The following is a 24653-nucleotide window of genomic DNA, read 5'->3' as shown; positions in this document are numbered from 1 at the left end:
CTCAGTGTATGCGCTTCTTATTTATCTGAAATTCCTGTTATTTTTCAAATATTTCTCACAAAAACAAGCTTATCTCTGTAAAATGTCAAAGGAGCACTGAGCTTACCGCAAGCTTTTTATTTTCAAAGCCTTTTACATTTAATTCAGCTTGTGTCATGCTAATTTACCTTTTTGCAACCATCGGAAACAGCTATGAAGACGACCACCACAACATGTCAAATCCTCAAAAGTTGCGGCGAGAAAGATGCACCCTGTCAACAGAGCTCGGTGCTTATTATCGGATGTATTGGGTTACGAAATCTAACTTTTTTGATATACTGTTAATGAAATGTTAGAGAAACCCTGAACAATTTAGAACATGAATAATCACATTTGTCTTGGTACAATATATGTTATACATTTAATCACTAAAGCACGTTTTCACCCACTGGATGGACACCCTACTACCTGATAGTAATGATGATAATGTATTATTGCATTGCTAGACTAGTGCTTTTCACTAGGTGCTTTGCATTGTGCAAGACTCTACACAACCAGCTCCGAGGTGACAGCTATTTTGGCTCAGGTCTCTCACCACACATCATTCTCTATTTACAGAAGTTTGCTGGGCCGGCCATGCATTCCCCTGCAGGAGGAGGAGAGGGAGAGAGGGTGAAGAGTCCCTCCCCGTCTCGCTCTCTGCTCCCCATGGACCTGCATCTGGAACTGCTGTCTGTCCAGCACAGAGTCTCCCTCAAGCTGCTCAACACCTGCCCAGGTATGTCAGCAAGGCCTCCAGACAGATAGACCTCCACCATCCCAGAATGCTTTTCTTTCCCAAGACATTATCCTCTATTTCATCATCATTGAAACGTACACAAAACCAAACCTGTATCCCTCTCTTCTTAAGAGTTATTGTTGTGCTCATCATCTCAAATCTGCCATCCTCACTTCCCCTCGACCCATCCACTCTGTATGTTGTGTACCTTCCCTTAGCTGAGCTGCAGCAGCATGCTGGTGACAGTAGGAGATCTATGAGGCCCCCTGGTGGTGTGGAGATACCTGAGACCATGGCTAACAGAGCCAGAGGAGGTGAGACTGAGAGCACTCACACATGGCCCTGCACTCCATACTTTACATGGCTGCATGAGGTTCTCAGCTTTGACACAAGCAGTTGTGTATTTCAAGCTGATATTGTGCTTAAGTTTGACTACTTCATGAATCAGTATTTAGGTAATGCATTAGTTATTTTACATTTATATTTTAGTCGTTTAGCAGACGCTCTTATCCAGAGCGACTTACAGTAGTGAATGCATACATTTCATTTCAAGCATTTTGTATTTTTTTTTACAATTTTGTACTGGCCCCCCGTGGGAATCGAACCCACAACCCTGGCGTTGCACACACCATGCTGGCGTTGCAAACACCATGCTCTACCAACTGAGCCACAGGGACGACTATGTGTCATAATCATAATGTGTTATAAACAGAAGATATTGCCAATTATTGTGATAATGAATGTGTGGTCCCTAAAACCTCTGTTTACAGAGTCAGTGCTTCTGGAGCGGATCAGAAAGAATAAGATCTCCATAGCTCTGTTCCTGGTCCAGAAGGCTCTGCTGTCCCACAGGAAGGACCAGAACAGCAGCGCCACCAAGAGACTGCTAGAGGTAAAGACACAGGAAATTACATTGAAAATGTCAATTGAATATCATGTTGATTTTGATTTGATTTGATTTATTAGGATCCCCATTAGCCGATGCCAATGGCGACAGCTAGCCTTACTGTTGATATGACACATTATGATTGGAGACACATAATATCACAAATGCCATTCTATAAAAATGCTTCGCTTGTCCGTCATGTTGATATGTACATTACAAGAGAATGACTAATGCCTTTAATTGGTATACACAATAAATAGCTAGTTCTGCTAGCCTTACTTGAGGTTTGCCCACCATTGAGGTTTTCACCCATTCCTTGTATTCTCCCTGTGTTGGTCACAGGAGGCTGTTGTCCTGATAGAGAAGGCAGAGGTGGAGGAGAGGAAGCTGTTCAGCTCCTCTGGTCTGTCGGAGAGGAAGGAGAGAGGAGGAGAGGAGGAGAGAAACACTAGACCTCCTCCTCCTATCCTCCTGTCCCGTACCTACCACTCCATGACCTTCACCCCTGCACCCTACGCCCTGGAGGAACAGGTGATAGGACGTCTACACTAAGCAGACACTCCTGTCTGGAGCAATCATTGTGTAGCCTACAGCATGAGGATGGTGATAATTATGATTGGGATCATGAGGATCATATCCAGAGCAACTGTCACTCTAAGTACAGTCTGAAGTAGGGGCAGTAATGTTCTCATGCTACTCTCATACTGTATCTGGGAGGAATGACATACTGTATGTCTTTGTGGGTGCAATTTTAGGGATTCATATGATAGTGTTTTACTGTAATGATAGTATGGTAGATCATATTATATAGACAGTAGCATGTTGTCTCTCCACGGTGTGGTGCAGGTGTGCTGGTACCATATCTATGCACGTGAGGCTGAGGGAATCAACCTGAAAGTCAGACTAGGAGACAGCAACCTGGTGGGCACTGGAGACGAGGTAAGTTACTCTACATAATGTCTACTGACACCTACACAGCAAGTTCTCACCTTGTCTGCTGCCCTCTTCAGGTACACATTTTATATTGCCATAGGTATGTATTACAGTTCTGTTGCTTTTCAATGCAGCCCCACCAATGTTCCCACAATTTGTTTTTAGTACTGGCCAAATTTCAGGTCTGCTGAGTGCAAACTTGAACGTTGTAAAAATTCTTGCCGCATGTTTACTGTGAACACTGAGGCTGTACCTGCTTTAAGTTAGTTTTAACAGTGGCCAAGTAGCCTACTGTGGCTATTTGATCATAATGTTGGCCTACCAGAGTGGCCTACCATCAAAAACTATGCTACAGTAGCAGCAAATGTGTGGTGTTCAATGTAGGCCTACATTCCAAGAGACTTTTGAAAAAAAACAAAACATGCAGGACTTGACATTAACCTGTTTATCCACTTGTCCTTTAGGTAAAGAGGTGACTGAAAATGTTTTGTTGTTTGATGAAAGAAACCACCTTACAAAATGTAATTAATTATTATTCCCATTATTACAGATAATCAGACAAATGATGCTGCAATCTGCCTATTGGCTACATAGCCGTCTCAAAATACAACACTGCCCCTTTAAGACATAAAAAAAAACTCTTCACCTGACTTGCTTTTCAAAGATGTCTAGAAATGCACACATTTTGTGCTCTTGTAGGAAGCAACCACTCCCCCATTGTTGACTAGAAATGAGCTATAACTGGGCTAATAACTCACTAACTAGCAAAGAATATGAACAAGTGTGCACAGGTGGCTACATACAGCTCTCACTTTGATCTCAAAACAACCGCTTCTACTCATGACTGCTCATGCTGTAAACACAGTCCAGTTCAAAGTGAATGGCAGATCCATATATGGCAATGGCTATTTGCATATTATGGCCCACCGGTCTGTGTAGATTAAGGCCTGAGTCGTGCCTGTCAATGCAATAAAATCCTACTCCAAATAGGATCCTACTCCAATGCGCTTTGCCTACAAGAAAATCTCTCGCACTGAGTTTAGAATACTACATCTTGCATAGTTCGTTTTGCTTCGATATATTACATTGAAAGTGGCTAATATTGCGTTGGTTCGAGCACAATTCCCACAGTAAAGGGAAACGTTGATAGTGTTAACTAAAGGGAAAACTCTAGAGAGTTGAGTGAAGTTCAATCTCGTGCTTCTCTGCGTAGGCAGATATTTCTTCTGTGCAGCACTCCAAGGGGAGCTGCGCGCCCACGTGCAGCTTAGAGGGAAAATTGGCCACCACTAATTATTCCCAAGACATCTGTACTCATGGTTGGCCTAGCTAGATTCATAGAAATAGAATGAATAGATTTTCATTCTATTTCAATGGCTAGATTTTTCATAAACTCTCTGTCCCTGTGTTTCTGCCCAGGTTCCTGCATCAGGGGAGCGACTGCTACAAGTGGACTGCTTGGAGCCGAACCAGAAGTATGTGTTTGCTGTAGCAGCCTATGACGCCGGGGGTAAACTGGTGGGAAATGCCATTGGAGAGACGACCAGGCCGCTGCTAGCCTCCCTGCCTCTGCCACTGCTCAACACCTGGGCACACCTGGCACAGGTACTGAGGAAGGAATCCTAACTCGAGATACACACTCACACCTCAAAGATTTATCATGTAACATGATATTCAAATCCTGTAGCTGTGTTTGTCAATCAAAGACTAGAGAGAAAGTTTGGGTTATAGCTACACACACATCTCACGTTAGGATTCGGCCCTATATAAGGTCACCGATTTATTGAGTGTGTGTGGGTTACTCTATGCATTATCTGGTGACTGTAGTACCCTCTCTCCCTATCTGTGGTGTGTCCCATGCAGGCAGCGTACCAGACAGGGCAACACGCTCTAGCCAAGAGAGCCTGCAGTGAACTGTGGAGCCACTTCAACCAGCCTAAAGGTCTTCAAGAGCCAGGGGCCACTTTAGAGGGGCTAGCTCAGACCAAGTGAGGACAACACACTCTGACTGAGGATATGTGTTTGTTTGAGATACTTATTCCTTCACATTTCTTTCTGTCATGGCTCTTGTTAATCTATCCCCTCTTTCACTCAATTTCCCTCTCCTTTTCTCATTCTCACCCCCCCCCTCTCTCCCCCCTCCTCTGCAGGCTGCGTTTGGAGACTCTGCAGCGCTCCTCTCCTGTCCTCCTCCACCTCTTCCTCTCCTCCATCCTTATGCAGACAGAGATCCACATCCAGGAGGGTGCGCTGTTCTGTGACACCCTCAGTGATGGGGGACCACTCATTTGGGGACAGGTAAGTACACTAAGGCACTGTTTCCTAAATGGATGGCTCCTTTATGGTCATGGTTGAGAACATTTGTTTATTTTACTTGGTGTCATAAGAAAAAGGGAAAGTCCAAGAGTCCCTGCGTGGGAATCACATGTGGTATTTGGATTTTTCAGAATGTAATATATGTGACTCTGAGTGAGAACCAAGCATGACAGTGATAGATGTTAGAGAGGGTGGTATGATGGCAGCTGTGTTTACTTTTACCCCCTCCAGGAGGCCAGGTTGGCAGAGTGTGAGCGGATGCTGGTGGCCATAGACCTGGCTCTCTGGCTGAATGACAGCAGCGCTGCCCTGCAGGCCGTGGTGGGGTGTTATGGACTGCTGGCCCCGCTCATGTTTCACCAGATCCCAGCAGAGCCTGTTGTACAGGTAAGGTACAATAAACCTACTGAGCTCCTGATTGACTCTTGGCTCTGAATGACTCACTGTTTCCTGGACCCAGATTAAGCCTATTGGTGTACGTCTAAGCACCTTCGATGTAGATTCTCCATTTAGCATGCTTTTTAGTTGTTTTTGGAAAAATGTTGCCTATTGTTTGTAAATTATTGCTTTACTATTATGATTATCACATTGCTGTGCTGATCTTGTAAATGTGTGTGTAAACAGTATGTATGTCTTCCAGGTGCTGATGAAGTGCCTGGTGGTGCTGACAGAGATCTCAGGAGTTGTAAAACAGAAACGCCCAGCCATCACCTCAGAGTCTCTTCTGCACATGATAGCCTGTATAACACATTATGTTGCCAAGGTAAACATGTGTTTGTGTGTGTTAGTTAATTAATAGGCTACACCAACAAAATAATATGGTGACTTTGAGAGAACTTTGAGTTTATAATATTTTCCAGAGAATCTACACATTTTCCTTCCCGAGAAAAGCCAAGAAATTACTGGGCATACCGGTATTCCCGTTCAAACCGAAAGTGCTATTTAAAAGCATATATTACCAGTGAAAAAAACACTGAAATGATTATACCACTGTAAATGGAGAAATTAACACATTCATCTAAAGTTTTCTTGTTGTATTTGTTGTCTATTGCTAGCAAAGCATCCAGGACTTATTTTTCTGTAAATAGCCTAAAAGAAAAATAATTTCTTTGATCATTCTGAAAGTTTCCCCTATCAGCATCCAGCCCAATATCATTGTGAATAGGTTTAGAAGTTATTTGAAAGAGAGATAGCCCGCTGAAATGAAATGGTGATTAAAGGCATCAATGATGGCATTCTTTCTTTAATGAGGCCAGTGTCTGAATGAATTTGTTGTGTCAGAGAGGAGGAAGTAGGACCCTTCAGGAATTTGACAGCTTTCCAGACTTTAGCCGGGTTCCCATTACAATCTGAAAGAGTGGTTAATCAGATTTTGCATTTCTGATTTGTCTTACACAATGATTCCTCAGTTGCTTAAAAGCTTGCCGGTCCAAGCCTAAGCCTTGACCCAAGCATCATCTCTTTCGACTTCTGATAATTCCGGAGTGTACCAGACATTCCATCTACCTTTAACCCTTTATTTTTTGAAGGGAGAACGATTATCCACAATAGTATTGAAAATATCTGCAAAGAGGCTCAAAGCTAAATCAGATTCAGGGATAGCTGAAATACAATCAAGGTCACTAAAATAAAGATAATGTAAAAAAAAAAAAGTTTTTTAAATGCCTGTTCCCTGAAGTTTTTAGTCAAGGTCACTATAATATAGATAATGTAAAAAAAAAAAGCATGTTCACTGAAGTTTTTAAAGTTCCTCTTTGTGATGAAACAAGGCTTAGATTTTTGTAAATAGATTTTTGTATCTCTAACACAAACAACTGGGCAATGGTCACTAATATATTGGGCGAAGACACCAGTAGAAACATATTGTCACGACTTCCGCCGAAGTCGGTCCCCCTCCTTGTTCGGGCAGCGTTCAACGGTCGACGTCACCGGCCTTCTAGCCTTCGCTGATTCACTTTTCATTTTCCATTTGTTTTGTCTTTGTCTTACACACCTGGTTTCAATCCCCCAATTACTTGTTCATTATTTAACCCTCTGTTCCCCCATGTTTATTTGTGAGTAATTGTTTATTGTATTGCGGTCTGTATTGTGTGGCCTTGTATTTACGACGTGTATTGTGATATATTTTGAGTAAAATTGCTTTCTTTACTCTTATCTGCTGTCCTGCGCCTGACTCATCTCTCCAGCTACACACAGACGCTTTACACATATTTCTCTGGTGTATTCATGAAACGCTCACTAAGCTTTACAGGAATATGATTGACCATGCAGATAGCAGAGATGGCTGTAGATAAGCCAGATTTAGACATTTCATATCATTTAACAGTGCCATTTCACGTCACATTGTTTTAAGAAATGATTTATTATATTTTACTGGTTTCTCGCACTTATTTATCTCTGGAATCGAGAATGGGTTTGGGCAGGAAATCTCTGGAAATCTCGGTAACCCAGATCCCGCTATTAAACCCTAGTGCGTGTATGTGTGTGAAAAAGAGGAAGAGCTGAAGAAGATTTTGCGCAGCCACCCGAAATGTTTGTAAGGATACGGCTGTGTGTCCCGTTTTGGGCCTTTGAGCTATATACCAACCAAAGAGGGAGAGCTGGAAAAGGTTTTAACACAGTGTGTGTGTGAGTTCCATTCATCTAGATCTATTAAGACCAGTCTTCTACTAACCCATAGGCCCTTCGCACCCTGGAGAAGCACCGTTTGGCAGCAACAGTGATCGAACAGGGAAAGAAACTCCTCCATGATATCCTGGACACCGTGCAGGGACCCAGTAAGCCCCTTCCAGTGGAGCCAGACGGGGTATGTACTGCACTGTAACCTATACTGCCTTTTAATCAATTACTCATCAAAGCACACCTCCATTTACAGCCCAAGCAGGGCATCAAATTAACACCCGCCAAATGCCGGTAGCTTTTGGTATTGGTGGGTAAGAATGTCTATTTCACCAGCCACGTTGGCGGGTGGTCAATTTGCAGGGCTCTACATTGTGAGCATTACATTCGCATTTGCTAATAAAAATAGAGTCAGAAGTCAAGTATGAGCACGTGCGAGTTGCGATTTATAGCAAAAAGCTGGAGTAGCTGTTTTCAATGTATTTCTGCAGTTTTGTTTCATAGAAATAAGTATCCTATATCCCACCTCACGCAGCATCAATGACTGGCTGGTGAGCTGTGCGCGCTGTGAGTGAAGTGCTGATAGATACATTTTTTGGAGGCGCAGCACACAGGCATAAAAGTTGGTATAATTTACTTGAAAGCCTACAAAGTGAGACTTTGTCCTCGTGTTTCTTGGCTATTTACATTGTTTTGTTCACAAGCTCGGTTGTTTTTCAATGTTAGTTGTAGTTGGCTTCAGCTGCTTGCAAAGAGACGTGGTCTACTACTAGTCAGTTGTCAGATTCAAAATCTCACATAGACATGTGACAAGGCTTGAGTGGCCCCATTACTATGGTAACATCCCACTCTTAAGCCCCTGTTACACACAGCAATAGTGTGTTTGTCTGTTAACCTCTCTAGTACATGTGGGACGATTTCGTCCCACCTACGTAACAGCCACTGAAATCCAGTGGCGCGATTTTTGAATCGTTAGAAATGCTATAACTTCAATTTCTCAAACATATGACTATTTCACAGCTATTTAAAGACAAGAATCTCGTTAATCTAACCCCACTGTCCGATTTCAAAAAGGCTTTACAACGAAAGCAAAACATTAGATTATGTCAGCAGAGTACCCAGCCAGAAAAAATCAGACACCCATTTTTCAAGCTAGCATATCATGTCACATAAACCCAAACCACAGCTAAATGCAGCACTAACCTTTTATAATCTTCATCAGATGACACACCTAGGACATTGTGTTATACAATACATGCATGTCTGTTCAATCAAGTTCATATTTATATCAAAAACCAGCTTTTTACATTAGCATGTGACGTTCAGAAAAAGCATAACCACCGCAAACTTCCGGTGAATTTACTAACAGTTTGCTAAATTACTCACGATAAACGTTCACAAAAAGCATAACAATTATTTTAAGAATTATAGATACATTACCCCTCTATGCACTCGATATGTCCGATTTTAAAATAGCTTTTCGGATGAAGCACATTTTGCAATAATCTAAGTACATAGCCCGGCATTACAGGGCTAGCTATTTAGATACCCACCCAGGTCAGCCTCCACCAAAATCACATTTCCTATAAGAAAGATGTTCTTACCTTGCTTGTTCTTCATCAGAATACACTGCCAGGACTTCTACTTCAATAACAAATGTTGGTTTGGTCCCAAATAATCCATCGTTATGTTCCAACAGCGACGTTTTGTTCGTGAGTTGTAGAATGCTTTTTCGCGGTGTCGCGCATGGCGCATTGGCGTGTCAAAAATGTCTAAATATTCCATTACCGTACTTCGAAGCATGTCAACCGCTGTTTAAAACCAATTTTTATGCCATTTATGTCATAGAGAAGTGTTAATATTCCGACCGGGAGTATGCATTGAGCCTAAACAGCCGAATAAAATTTCTCCTCATGCACGCGCATCATTGAAAGGTCCTCCGAGCATCCACTTACAAAAGGCGATAATATATTTCAACCTGAGGTTCCCTCGTAAACCTTCAGTTATTTCGCGGGCTCTGAGAGCCTATTGGAGCCCTGGGAATTGTCACGTTACAGCTAAGATCCTTACTTTTCAATAAAAAGAGGTAAGACGCACGACTCCTTGTCAGACAGGGTACTTCCTGCTTGAAGCCTTGTCAGGTTTTTGCCTGCCATAGGAGTTCTGTTATACTCACAGACACCATTCAAACAGTTTTAGAAAATTCAGAGTGTTTTCTATCCAAACCTGAACAATAATATGCATATTCTAGCTTCTGAGTTGGTGTAGGAGGCAGTTAAAAATGGGAACATATTTTTTCCAAAATTCTCAATACTGCCCCCTATACCAAAGAGGTAATTGCCATGTTGTCTAAATGAAGCAGAGGATTCAAAGCATCACTACAGAAAAAAAACCTATACTTGGAAACTCATCAAATAGCCTCACGTTGTACAGTACCAGTCAAAAGTTTTTACACCTACTCATTCAAGGGTTTTTCTTTATTTGTACTATTTTCTACATTGTAGAATAATAATGAAGATATCAACTATGAAATAACACATATGGAATCATGTAGTAACCAAAAAAGTGTTAAACAAATCAAAATATATCTTATATTTGAGATTCTTCGAAGTACCCACATTTTGCCTTGATGACAGCTTTGCACACTCTTGGTATTCACACCCTCTTAAGCTTTAGCCCCACCCATCTCCTTGCGTTCAGAGCGCACACTTGAGGCTCTGGCCGATGATTTGTTTACCTCTGGATATCATGAAAACGGCCTAACAAGCTCTGCTGGGAACAATTTCATTATGCTTTTTTGCAGATGTTTACTGACACCGGCCATATTCAACGGGTGTTGTACACTTTAGCTTACTACATGTAGCTAGCTAGCTAGGTAAACAATTAACCTAGCTAGGTAAACAACATGTAAGATCACACACATCACGCCACCTAATGTTAGCTAGGGAGCCAGCCAGCTAACGCTAGCTAACAGTACACTTTAGCTTGAAATGAAACAATTTTCTGTCAAAATTAGAAACGTGTAATATCTGAAAATGTAGCTTGCTAGACTATCTTACCCGTACAGTTGAAGTCGGAAGTTTACATACACCTTAGCAAAATACATTTAAACTCAGTTTTTCACAATTCCTGACATTTAATCCTAGTAAAAATTCCCTGTTTTAGGTCAGTTAGGATCACCACTTTATTTTAAGAATGTGAAATGTCAGAATAATAGTAGAGAGAATGATTTATTTCAGGTTTTATTTCTTTCATCACATTCCCAGTGGGTCAGAAGTTTACATACACTCATTTAGTATTTGGTAGTATTTGAATTTTGGCCCATTCCTCTGAAAGAGCTGGTGTAACTGAGTTAGGTTTATAGTCCTCCTTACTCGCACACTCTTTTTCAGTTCTGCCCATACATTTTCTGTAGGATTGAGGTCAGGGCATTGTGATGGCCACTCCAATACCTGGACTCTGTTGTCCTTAAGCCATTTTACCACAACTTTGGAAGTGCGCCTGGGGTCATTGTCCATTTGGAAGACCCATTTGCGACCAAGCTTTAACTTTTTCTATGTTTAAGTTCTAGTTTTTCTATTTCTATTATGTTTTTTCAGGGTTTATCTCCAATTGGAGGCAGCTGGTCCTCATTGTCTCTAATTGGAGATCATATTTAAGTAGGGGTTTTTCTTCCTGGGTTTTGTGGGTTATTATATTTTGAGTAGTGTTTGTTTCTCTCTGCGTCACGGTTTGTTGTTTTGTCATTTTCAGTTATTTGTGTATTGCAAAGTTTCACGGATTTAATCAAATGTGGAACTACAACCACGCTGCACTTTGGTCCGCTCCTGTCGACTCCTGTCGACAGCCGTGATTGTACTATTGTGTACAGTGGTTCTACCCTTTAAAAGTTGCATCATACTGCAGCACACCTTGCGGGCTGCTGCAGAATTCTAGAGCATGTTATTTAATTGTCAGCCATTGTTATCATTAATGCTAGTTAGTGCTAGTTTGACCACCGAAGGGCATCTTAGAGAAGCATTTGATAGCCTTCAATATTGGCTGTACTAGATAATTTAAAAGCTTTTTTGTAAGAACAGAGTATATGGGATTGATTTTAAGAAAGTCAGCTTAATTAATTTGATTAATATTATGGTGTTTCTATTCCAAAAAAATTAAAAAATGAAACCCTCAGGGTTTCCGTTAGAATGGAAAGCAAAATATGGCAGTGTACAATGTGACGGTCGGGAATAGGCTACAATACTACAGTACATTTCCACACCCTAATTGTAGTCTAACCAATACCCAAACGGAGATTCAGTGAAAATAAAAATCTCATTGATTTATCAAGACCAGTCCCCATGCTTGTCTCAGAGCAGCGTGAAACGGTGCTGAAATTGTTGACCAAAGCGGGTAGGCTATTGCTTCAAATCCTATTGCTTCTAACTTTAATATGCTTTTAAATAAATAAGACCTACACCACTTTTAACAGGACATTACTCAACACTAGTGAGACTCATGTTGCCTACGGTAGACCTACAGTATATCGTATAATATTTTTTTCAATGACTTGACTCTCAGCCAATTAGAGGATTGGAGGATTCTAAATTACTATCTAAGGGGCATTTTTGGTTAGAGCAAATCTGATCTGTGAGAATATCTAAGGGGATTTTATATACACTACAGTTCAAAAGTTTGGGGTCACTTAGAAATGTCCTTGTTTTTGAAAGAAAAGCTAATTTTTGGTCGATTACAGGCTCAAAATGGCCAGAAACAAAGACCTTTCTTCTGAAACTCATCAGTCTATTCTTGTTCTGAGAAATTAAGGCTATTCCATGCGAGAAATTGCCAAGAAACTGAAGATCTCGTACAACGCTGTGTACTACTCCCTTCACAGAACAGCGCAAACTGTCTTTAACCATAATAGAAAGAGGAGTGGGAGGCCCCGGTGCACAACTGAGCAAGAGGACAAGTATATTAGAGTGTCTGGTTTGAGAAACAGATGCCACACAAGTCCTCAACTGGCATCTTCATTAAATAGTACCCGGAAAACACCAGTCTTAACGTCAACAGTGAAGAGGCGACTCCGGGATGCTGGCCTTCTAGGCAGAGTTCCTCTGTTCAGTGTCTGTTCTTTTGCCCAACTTAATCTTTTCTTTTTATTGGCCAGTCTAAGATATGGCCTTTTCTTTGCAACTCTGCCTAGGCCAGTTTGTTCTGTGAAGGGAGTAGTACACACGTTGTACGAGATCTTCAGTTTTTTGGCAATTTCTCGCATGGAATAGCCTTCATTTTTCAGAACAAGAATAGACCGATGAGTTTCACAAGAAAGTTATTTGTTTCTAGCCATTTTGAGCCTGTAATCGAACCCTCAAATGCTGATGCTCCAGATACTCAACTAGTCTTAAGAAGGCCCGCTTTATTGCTTTTTTAATTAGAACAACAGTTTTCAACTGTGCTAACATAATTGCAAAAGGGTTTTCTAATGATCAATTAGCCTTTTAAAATGATCAACTTGGATTAGCTAACACAATGTACCATTGGAACACAGGAGTGATGGTTGCTGATAAATGGGCCTCTGTACACCTATGTAGATATTCCATAAAAAATATGCCGTTTCCAACTACAATAGTCATTTACAACATTAACAATGTCTACACTGTATTTCTGATCAATTTGATGTCATTTGAATGGACAAAAAATATGCTTTTCTTTCAAAAACAAGGACATTTCTAAGTGACCCCAAACTTTTGAATGGTAGTGTAATTCAAAATTAATGAATAATAATAGTAATCGCTTTGTTTAAAAAATAATTATATTTTGGAGATTATTTAGTTTTCAAATAACCTAAAGTGTGCGAAAAAAAGCCCATTCTTGAACATGAGGTGAGACATTCTTATTAATTTGTAAATAAAGCCAGTTTGTTATTTTTAGAGGGAGAGAAAGCAAACGCCCACTGTCACCTCATGGGTCTCCCGGTTGCGGCCGGCACGGGTGTCGAACCATCATCTGTATCAACGCAGTTTGCACTGCGATGCACTGTCTTGGACCACTGCACCACTCGGGAGGCCCCATCCACAAAGTTGTTCATGCTGATCAATTACCTTGCACAAAGTATCTATTGTCCTGCTAATAGCCCATAATGGAGCTGTACAACGTGACCGGTCGGGAGTAGGCTACAGTACTACAGTAAGAGCAAAATAATCCTAACATTTCCACACCCTAATTGTAGTCTAACCAATATAATTATTTATTTATGTGTTTAGAGGGAGAGAAACCAAAAGTCTCATGGGTCTCCCGGTCACGGCCAGCACAAGTATTGAACCAGCAGCTGTAGCAACGCAGTGATGCAGTGTCTTAGACCTTTGCGCCACTCGGGCTCTGTACAATGTGACCGGTCGGGAGTAGGCTACAGTACTACAGTAAGAGCAAAATAGTCCTAACATTCAACCCTAATTGTAGTCTAAGTTTCTCTTAGAATAAAAACCTTAGTGTAACAACAGTTTTAGTAATTAATACTGACGAGTAGTAACAAATTAAATAAGTGTATTTTTCCCGGTGTGCGTGTGCAGAACAGAGGAATAGCAATTCTAACACTATTGTTCTAAGTTCAATCACCTTCTTCATTCTCATCATTCAGTTAATTGAAATTCAATTTTGAAGTTGTACACAATGATCAGTTTCTATTTGGTTTATGTCGCCCATTCATTGTCAGTTAGAGACACAGTAGCGCCTTGGGACCCAAAAGCATAATCAGTGCTCTAACGCCCCCTTGCGCTGGTCTGGAGCAAAGAAGTAATGACGCAGGGTACCGTACTAAACCACAAATTACCTCTAAGACCCGCAGCATTATTCTAAACTTTTAGTTGAGCAACCACTGTATGTTTTCTCGCATTATTTGTAACTTACTTTGTACATAATGTTTCTGCCACCATGTCTTATGATCGAAAAGGGCTTCTAGATATCAGTACAGCGATCACTCACTTACTGGAGGAATACTTTTTCTTCATCGAGTCGGACGGGAAGGATTTACCTCAGAGGCCCGACAAGGCCCTCTTCCCCGTCATTCGCAGGAGAAAGAAATGGCGGTATCGAGGACGAAGGTCCGGGTGCCTTGTAAGGATCCTTCGCCGAGAGGGTAATCTACCTTTACCATCGGTCCTATTCGCCAACGTAAAATCAATCAATAATAAAATAGACGAACTATGATCACGTATTTCCTACCAACGGGACATTAAAAACTGTAATATCTTATATTTCACTGAGTCGTGGCTGAACGACGACATGAATAATGTACAGCTGGCGGGTTTTAAGCTTATTCGGCAGGATAGAACAGCAGCCTCTGGTAAGACAAGGGGTGGCGGTCTGTGTATATTTGTAAACAACAGCTGGTGCATGAAATCTAAGGAAGTCTCAAGGTTTTGCTCGCCTGAGGTAGAGTATCTCATGATAAGCTGTAGACCACACTATTTACCAAGAGAGTTTTCATCTGTATTTTTCGTAGCTGTTTATATACCACCACAAACCGATGCTGGCACTAAGACCACACTCAATGAGCTGTATACGGCCATAAGCAAGCAGGAAAACACTCATCCAGAGGTGGCGCTCCTAGTGTCCGGGGACTTTAATGCAGGGAAACTCAAATCAGCTTTACCTAATTTCTACCAGTAGGTTAAATTTGCAACCAGAGGGGGAAATAAACTCTAGACCACCTTTACGCCACACACAGAGACACGTACAAAGATCTTTCTTGCCCTCCATTAAGCAAATTTGACCATATTTCTATCCTCCTGATTCTCCTGATTCTTGCTTACAAGCAAAAACTAAAGCAGGAAGCAGCAGTGACTCGGTCAATAAGAAAGTGGTCAGATGAAGCAGATACTAAGCTACTTTTTGCTAGCTGTTTTGCTAGCACAGACTGGAATATGTTCCGGGATTCTTCCGATGGCATTGAGGAGTACACCACATTAGTCACTGGCTTCATCAATAAGTGATTCGATGACATCGTCCCCACAGTGACTGTACGTACATACAACCAGAAGCCATGGATTACAGGCAACATCCGCACTGAGCTAAAGGGTAGAGCTGCCACTTTCGAGGAGGGGGACTCTAACCCGGAAGCTTATAAGAAATCACGCTATGCCTTCCGACGAACCATCAAACAGGCAAAGTGTCAGTACAGGACTAAGATTGAATCGTACTACACTGTCTCCGATGCTCGTCGAATGTGGCAGGGCTTGCAAACTATTACAGACTGCAAAGGGAAGCACAGCCATGAGCTTCCCAGTGACATGAGCCTACCAGACAAGCTACATTCTTCTATGCTCACTTCGAGGCAAGTAACACTTAAAGCATGCATGAGAGCATCAGCTGTTCCAGACGATTGTGTGATCACGCTCTCCGTAGCCGATGTGGGTAAGATCTTTAAACAGGTCAACATTCACAAGGCCACAGGGCCAGATGGATTTCTAGGACGTGTACTCCGAGCAAGTGTCTTCACTGACATTTTCAACCTGTCCCTAATGGAGTCTGTAATACCAACATGTTTCAAGCAGACCACCATAGTCCCTGTTCCCAAGAACACTAAGGTAACCTGCCTAAATGACTACAGACCCGTAGCACTCACATCTGTAGCCATGAAGTGCTGGTCATGGCTCACATCAACACCTTTATCCCAGAAACCCTACACCCAATTTGCATACCGCCCCAACAGATCCACAGATGATGCGGTCTCTTGCACTCAACACTGCTCTTTCCCATTGACTACAGCTCAGCGTTTAACATCACAGTGCCCTCAAAGCTCATCACTAAGCTTGGGACTAAACACCTCCCTCTGCAAATGGATCCTGGACTTCCTGACGGGCCGCCCCCAGGTGGTCAGGGTAGGTAACAACACATCCACCACGCTGATCCTCAACACAGGGGCCCCTCAGGGGTGCGTGCTCATTCCCCTCCTGTACTCCCTGTTCACTCATGACTGCATGGCCAGGCACTACTCCAACACCATTATCAAGTTTGCTGAAGACAAAACAGTGGTAGGCCTGATCACCAACAACGATGAGACAGCCTATAGGGAGGTCAGAGACCTGGCCGTGTGGTGCCAGGACAACAACCTCTCCCTCACGTGAACAAGACAAAGGAGATGATTGTGGACTACAGGAAAAGGATGACCGAGCACGCCCCCATTCTCATTGACGGGACTGCAGTGGAGCAGGTTGAGAGCTTCAAGTTCCTTGGTGTCCACATCACCAACAAACTAACATGGTCCAAACACACTACGACCGTCGTGAAGAGGGCACGAGGATCCTGACTGGTTGCATCACTGCCTGGTATGGCAACTGCTCGTTCTCCGACTGCAAGGCACTACAGAGGGTAGTGCGTACGGCCCAGTACATCACTGGGGCCAAGCTTCCTGCCATCCAGGACTTCTATACCAGGCGGTGTCAGAGGAAGGCCCTAAAAATTGTCTCCATTCACCCTAGTCATGGACTGTTCTCTCTGCTACCGCACGGTAAGCGGTACCGGAGTGCTAAGTCTAGGTCCAAAAGGCTTCTTAACTGCTTCTACCCTCAAGCTGTAAGACTCCTGAACAGCTAATCAAAGGGCTATCCAGGGGGGGGGGGCTATTTGCATTGCCCCCCCCCCTTTTACGCTGCTGTTACTCTCTGTTTATTATCTATGCATAGTACCACTTTAACTCTACCTACATGTACATATCACCTCAGTTACCTCGATTAACCAGTGCCCCCATACATTGACTCTGTACCGGTACACCCTGTATGTAGCCTCGCTATTGTTATTTTACTGCTGCTGTTTAATTATGTGTTACTTTTATTTTAAAAAAGTATCTATTTTTAACTTAACACTTTTTTTTCTGTTTGAGCTATAGCAGCAGCTCTCGCACTACATCTATTGGTATGAATAGGCTAAAATGCATTACTTCACAAAGGGATTTTTTTTCTTCTCCCTGACAATTTTCCAGCAGCATTTTAATTTATCAGCTTTTTTGGGGGGGGGGGGGGGGGGCAAAAGCCGGCTAATGGAAACCCTGGTGTGTGTGTGCGTATGACCGGATTGAGAAGTTGCTGAAGAAGGCAGGCAGCATCCAGGGAGAGGAGGAGCAGAATGAACAGATGAAGGCTCTGGAGGGCTGTGCCATGAAGAACAAGAGGACTGGAACCTTCATGCAGCATGACAGCTCAGCCAGAGGTATGAGATGCTACAGGCCTCTGCTGTACTGTCCTGTACTAACTGTCCTGTTTGTAACATTGTAGACATTAAAACAAATTCCTATCAACTGTTGTTGATTGGCAATATTCTATTATATATGTATCATTGAATATTGATTGATTGTATTATATTCTCTTCTATTCTACACTATTCTTAGCGGTGGCCCATGCTCATGAACTGACTGGACAGGAGGACCCCATTCTGCTGTACCCCATCGTCACCAACAGCCCTCTGAAGGCTGCTTTCGAAGATTGTACGTATTTATTAACCCTATCTCTGTCTTCCCTAGGTGTTTACTGTATGTACAGTGCCTTCAGAAAGTATTCACACCCCTTGACTTTTTCTAGATTTTATATGCTTGTCATCAGCAAGGACAAGGGAGTTTTTTAGGGTAAAAAGAAACGGAATAGAGCTAAGCACAGGCAAATCCTAGAGGAAAACCTGGTTCAGTCTGCTTTCCAACAGACACTGGGAGACAAATTCACCTTTCAGCAGGACAATAACCTAAAACTCAAGGCCAAATATACACTGGAGTTGTTTACCAAGACGACATTGAATGTTCCTGAGTGGCCTAGTTACAGTTTTGACTGAAATCGGCTTGAAAATCTATGGCAAGAATTGAAAATGATCTGTCTAGCAATGGTCAACAAGCAATTTGACAAAGATTACATTTTTTCAATAATAGTGCAAATATTGTACAATCCAAGGTGTGCAAAGCTCTTAGAGACTTACCCAGAAATAATCACAGCTGTAATCGCTGCCAAAGGTGGTTCTAACATGTATTGACTCAGGGATATGAATAGTTACGTACATTTGATGTTTCTATATTTTATTTTCAATAAATGTGTAAAGATTTCTAAAAACATGTTTTCACTTTGTGAGAAAATATATACACTGCTCAAAAAAAGAAAGGGAACACTAAAATAACATATCCTAGATCTGAATGAATGAAATAATCTTGTTAAATACTTTTTTCTTTACATATTTGAATGTGCTGACAACAAAATCACACAAAAATAATCAATGGAAATCCAATTTATCAACCCATAGAGGTCTGGATTTGGAGTCACACTCAAAATTAAAGTGGAAAACCACACTACAGGCTGATCCAACTTTGATGTAATGTCCTTAAAACAAGTCAAAATAAGGCTCAGTAGTGTGTGTGGCCTCCACGTGCCTGTATGACCTCCCCACAAAGCCTGGGCATGCTCCTGATGAGGTGGCGGATGGTCTCCTGAGGGATCTCCTCCCAGACCTGGACTAAAGCATCCGCCAATTCCTGGACAGTCTGTGGTGCAATGTGGCGTTGGTGGATGTAGTGAGACATGATGTCCCAGATGTGCTCAATTGGATTCAGTTCTGGGGAACGGTCGGGCCAGTCCATAGCATCAATGCCTTCCTCTTGCAGGAACTGCTGACACACTCCAGCCACATGAGGTCTAGCATTGTCTTGCATTAGGAGGAAGCCAGGGCCAACCGCACCAGCATATGGTCTCACAAGGGGTCTGAGGATCTCATCTCGGTACCTAATGGCAGTCAGGCTACCTCTGGCGAGCACATGGAGGGCTGTGCGGCCCCCCAAAGAAATGCCACCCCACTCCATGACTGACCCACTGCCAAACCGGTCATGCTGGAGGATGTTGCAGGCAGCAGAACGTTCTCTACGGCGTCTCCAGACTGTCACGTCTGTCACATGTGCTCAGTGTGAACCTGCTTTCATCTGTGAAGAGCACAGGGCGCCAGTGGCGAATTTGCCAATCTTGGTGTTCTCTGGCAAATGCCAAACGTCCTGCACGGTGTTGGGCTGTAAGCACAATCCCCACCTGTGGACGTCGGGCACTCATACCACCCTCATGGAGTCTGTTTCTGACCGTTTGAGCAGACACATGCACATTTGTGGCCTGCTGGAGGTCATTTTGCAGGGCTCTGGCAGTGCTCCTCCTGCTCCTCCTTGCACAAAGGCGGAGGTAGCGGTCCTGCTGCTGGGTTGTTGCCCTCCTACGGCCTCCTCCACGTCTCCTGATGTACTGGCCTGTCTCCTGGTAGCGCCTCCATGCTCTGGACACTACGCTGACAGACACAGCAAACCTTGCCACAGCTCGCATTGATGTGCCATCCTGGATGAGCTGCACTACCTGAGCCACTTGTGTGGGTTGTAGACTCCGTCTCATGCTACCACTAGAGTGAAAGCACCACCAGCATTCAAAAGTGACCAAAACATCAGCCAGGAAGCATAGGAACTGAGAAGCAGTCTGTGGTTACCACCTGCAGAACCACTCCTTTATTGGGGGTGTCTTGCTAATTGCCTATAATTTCCACCTGTTGTCTATTCCATTTGCACAACAGCATGTGAAATGTATTGTCAATCAGTGTTGCTTCCTAAGTGGACAGTTTGATTTCACAGAAGTGTGATTGACTTGATGTTACATTGTGTTGTTTAAGTGTTCCCTTTATTTTTTTGAGCAGTATATATAGGCTGTAACACAACAAAATATTGAATAAGTCAAGGGGTATGAATACTTTCTGAAGGCACTTTGTGTATGTGTCTGTCTGTACTGTATGATCAATGTGTATTTGGCGTGTGTTTCAGTGATGAAGTTCAAGCGCAAGCCGTGCTTCATGGAGTTTGCTGTGCTGCTGCTCCAGAGGACCATGCAGGCAGACCATCTAGAGCTGGTCCTGCAGTGGGGACACGACATATTTGGCTGGCTTAGCAGGTACTGTATAGTACCGCCCTGTAAGTACTATTATCACATTTTAGTTAATACCTATGTGATATAAAGTCCCCTGTTTAGTGGACCTGCTTGGTTCTGACAGACATTTTGGCTTATGAATCGATCTGTGGACACGGTAGGATTCACACGGACACAGGAGTATGTCTCTTCTGCCTGTGTGTAGCAGGATGTGAAATCTGACACCACTTGAAGCTGGGCTGTCCCTCCTATCATTTCATTCGTTCTTCCGACTGTCCATCAACTCCTGACTGAACTCTAACTAACAATTAACGCAGCATGAGAGAGTGGTTTCGTCATTGTAATACATTCAGAGATCAATTTATTGCCAGTAATCTAAAATAATTAATATATTTTATACAAAAAAACACTTTCTGTTTGCCATAGACAGACAGTATTAACATGAGATGAAAGGTGACTTCCTAGTTTAGATATATTTTCTCTAACACTGACATGCTGACCAAACCGCTCGCGTGCCTGCGTACGCCATAATGCACATGTTGATTTTGTACCCCCACACCAGACACGATCAGGACAAGCAGGTTGAAATATCACAACAAACCAATTATATTCATTTGGGGACAGGTCGAAAAGCATTAAACATTTATGGCAATTTAGCTAGCTAGTCCTGGGATATAAACATTTAGTTGTTATTTTACCTGAAATGCACAATGTCCTCTACTCCGACAATTAATGCACAGGTAAAACGGTAAACCGAATTCTTTTCTCGTCATCTCTCCTCCTTCCTCAGGCTTCTTTTTTACTTCTTTGGACTTTATATGGAGGTTGGCAACCAACTTTACGGTTCATTACTGACTGGAGTGTGGACGTCAGTTCATCTTTCAATCACCCACGTGGGTATGTGCTCCTAAAAACCAATGAGGAGATGGCACGTGGGTATATGCTCCTAAAAACCAAAGAGGAGATTTGAGAGGCAGGACTTGCAGCGCGTTGAGCGTCACAAATATGACTTTCCCGAAGCGGATCCTCTGTTTGGCCCACCACCCAGGACAATGGATCGGACAACGGCGCCGCAGAAGGGGCAGACGGAGCGGTCTTCTGGTCAGGCTCCGTAGACGGGCGCACCGCTCCCGAGCATACTACTCGCCAATGTCCAGTCTCTTGACAACAAGGTAGACGAAATCCGAGCAAGGGTTGCCTTCCAGAGAGACATCAGAGACTGTAACGTTCTTTGTTTCACGGAAACATGGCTCACTCGAGACACGCTATCGGAGTCGGTACAGCCACCTGGTTTCTTCACGCATCGCACCGACAGAAACAAGCATCTCCATGTAAGAAGAAGGGCGGGGGTGTATGCCTTATGATTAACGAGACGTGGTGTGATCATAACAACATACAGGAACTCAAGTCCTTTTGTTCACCTGACTTAGAATTCCTCACAATCAAATGCTGACCGCATTATCTACCAAGAGAATTCTCTTCAATCATAACCACAGTCGTGTATATTCTCCCCCAAGCAGACATATCCACGGCCCTGAAAGAACTTCATTTGACTCTATGTAAACTGGAAACCACATATCCTGAGGCTACATTTATTGTACAGTGAGGGAAAAAAGTATTTGATCCCCTGCTGATTTTGTACGTTTGCCCACTGACAAAGAAATGATCAGTGTATAATTTTAATGGTAGGTTTATTTGAACAGTGAGAGACAGAATAAAAACCAAAAAATCCAGAAAAGCACATGTCAAAAATGTTATAAAATGAGGGAAATAAGTATTTGACCCCTCTGCAAAACATGACTTAGTACTTGGTGGCAAAACCCTTGTTGGCAATCACAGAGGTCAGACGTTTCTTGTAGTTGGCCACCAGGTTTGCACACATCTCAGGAGGGATTTTGTCCCACTCCTCTTTGCAGATCTTCTCCAAGTCATTAAGGTTTCGAGGCTGACGTTTGGCAACTCGAACCTTCAGCTCCCTCCACAGATTTTCTATGGGATTAAGGTCTGGAGACTGGCTAGGCCACTCCAGGACCTTAATGTGCTTCTTCTTGAGCCACTCCTTTGTTGCCTTGGCCGTGTGTTTTGGGTCATTGTCATGCTGGAATACCCATCCACGACCCATTTTCAATGCCCTGGCTGAGGGAAGGAGGTTCTCACCCAAGATTTGACAGTACATGGCCCCGTCCATCGTCCCTTTGAGGCGGTGAAGTTGTCCTGTTCCCTTAGCAGAAAAACACCCCCAAAGCATAATGTTTCCACCTCCATGTTTGACGGTGGGGATGGTATTCTTGGGGTCATAGGCAGCATTCCTCCTCCTCCTCCAAACACGGCGAGTTGAGTTAATGCCAGAGAGCTCCATTTTGGTCTCATCTGACCACAACACTTTCACCCAGTTGTCCTCTGAATCATTCCGTGGTTCATTAGCAAACTTCAGACGGGCATGTATATGTGCTTTCTTGAGCAGGGGGACCTTGCGGGCGCTGCAGGATTTCAGTCCTTCACGGCGTAGTGTGTTACCAATTGTTTTCTTGGTGACTATGGTCCCAGCTGCCTTGAGATTATTGACAAGATCCTCCCGTGGAGTTCGGGGCTGATTCCTCACCGTTCTCATAATCATTGCAACTCCACGAGGTGAGATCTTGCATGGAGCCCCAGGCCGAGGGAGATTGACAGTTCTTCCATTTGCGAATAATCGCACCAACTGTTGTCACCTTCTCACCAAGCTGCTTGGCGATGGTCTTGTAGCCCATTCCAGCCTTGTGTAGGTCTACAATCTTGTCCCTGACATCCTTGGAGAGCTCTTTGGTATTGGCCATGGTGGAGAGTTTGGAATCTGATTGATTGCTTCTGTGGACAGGTGTCTTTTATACAGGTAACAAGCTGCGGTTAGGAGCACTCCCTTTAAGAGTGTGCTCCTAATCTCAGCTCATTACCTGTATAAAAGACACCTGGGAGCCAGAAATCTTTCTAATTGAGAGGGGGTCAAATACTTATTTCCCTCATTAAAATGCAAATCAATTTCAAAAAAATTTGACATGTGTTTTTCTGGATTTTTTGGTTGTTTTTCTGTCTCTCACTGTTCAAATAAACCTACCATTAAAATTATAGACTGATCATTTCTTTGTCAGTGGGCAAACGTACAAAATCAGCAGGGGATCAAATACTTTTTTCCCTCACTGTAGCTGGGTATTTTAACAAGGCTAATCTGAAAACAAGGCTCCCCAAATTTTATTAGCATATCGATTGCGCGACCCGGGCTGGCAAAACCCTGGATCATTGTTATTCAAACTTCCGCGACGCATATAAGGCCCTCCCCCGCCCTCCTTTCGGAAAAGCTGACCACGACTCCATTTTTTTGCTCCCAGCCTATAGACATAAACTTAAACAGGAAGCACCTGTGCTCAGGTCTGTTCAACGCTGGTCCGACCAATCGGATTCCACGCTTCAAGATTGCTTCGATCACGTGGACTGGGATTTGTTCCGTCGAACAACAACATTGATGAATACGCTGATTCGGTGAGCGAGTTTATTAGCAAGTGCATCGGTGATGTTGTACCCACAGCGTCTATTAAAACATTCCCCAACCAGAAACCGTGGATTGATGGCAGCATTCGCGCAAAACTGAAGGCGCGAACCACTGCTTTTATTTAGGGCAAGGTGACCGGAATCATGACCGAATACAAACAGTGTAGCTATTCCCTCCGCAAGACAATCAAACAAGCTAAGCGTCAATGTAGAGACAAAGTAGAGTCGCAATTCAATGGCTCAGACACGAGAGGTATGTGGCAGGGTCTACAGTCAATCATGTACTACAAAAGAAAAACCTGCCCCGTTGCGGACCACGATGTCTTGCTCCAAGACAAACTAAACAACTTCTTTGCTCGCTTTGAGGACAATACAGTGCCACTGACACGGCCCGCTACCAGAACCTGCGGGCTTTCCTTCATTGTAGCCAACGTGATTAAAACATTTAAACGTGTTAACCCTCGCAAGGCTGCAGGCCCAGACGGCATCCCCAGCCGCGTCCTCAGAGCATGCGCAGACCAGCTCGCTGGTGTGTTTACGGACATATTCAATCAATCCTTATCCCAGTCTGCTGTTCCCACATGCTTCAAGAGGGCCACCATTGTTCCTGATCCCAAGAAAGCTAAGGTAACTGAGCTAAATGACTACCGCCCCGTAGCACTCACTTCCATCATCATGAAGTGCTTTGAGAGACTAGTCAAGCACCATATCACCT

The 24653-nt window shown here is 43.2% G+C and overlaps 1 protein-coding gene across 1 annotated transcript in view; it reads left to right on the top strand.

Annotated features, from left to right (window-relative positions):
- LOC115153783 (cilia- and flagella-associated protein 54-like) overlaps nt 1-24653 on the top strand; it is a 62721-nt gene that overhangs the window by 33006 nt on the left and 5062 nt on the right. The window contains exons 16-29 of the mRNA XM_029699358.1: nt 598-757; nt 976-1071; nt 1528-1649; nt 1986-2174; nt 2490-2582; nt 3996-4181; nt 4440-4564; nt 4727-4874; nt 5124-5279; nt 5533-5655; nt 7573-7698; nt 17573-17699; nt 17878-17973; nt 20311-20437. Coding sequence (XP_029555218.1) covers nt 598-757; nt 976-1071; nt 1528-1649; nt 1986-2174; nt 2490-2582; nt 3996-4181; nt 4440-4564; nt 4727-4874; nt 5124-5279; nt 5533-5655; nt 7573-7698; nt 17573-17699; nt 17878-17973; nt 20311-20437 — 1874 coding nt within the window. The remainder of the gene's footprint in view (nt 1-597; nt 758-975; nt 1072-1527; nt 1650-1985; nt 2175-2489; nt 2583-3995; nt 4182-4439; nt 4565-4726; nt 4875-5123; nt 5280-5532; nt 5656-7572; nt 7699-17572; nt 17700-17877; nt 17974-20310; nt 20438-24653) is intronic.

Source organism: Salmo trutta, chromosome 19, assembly GCF_901001165.1.
Source record: "Salmo trutta chromosome 19, fSalTru1.1, whole genome shotgun sequence".
NCBI lineage: Eukaryota > Metazoa > Chordata > Actinopteri > Salmoniformes > Salmonidae > Salmo > Salmo trutta.
The sequence above is the reverse complement of the archived record's forward strand: the minus strand, read 5'-3'. Positions and strand labels throughout refer to the sequence as shown.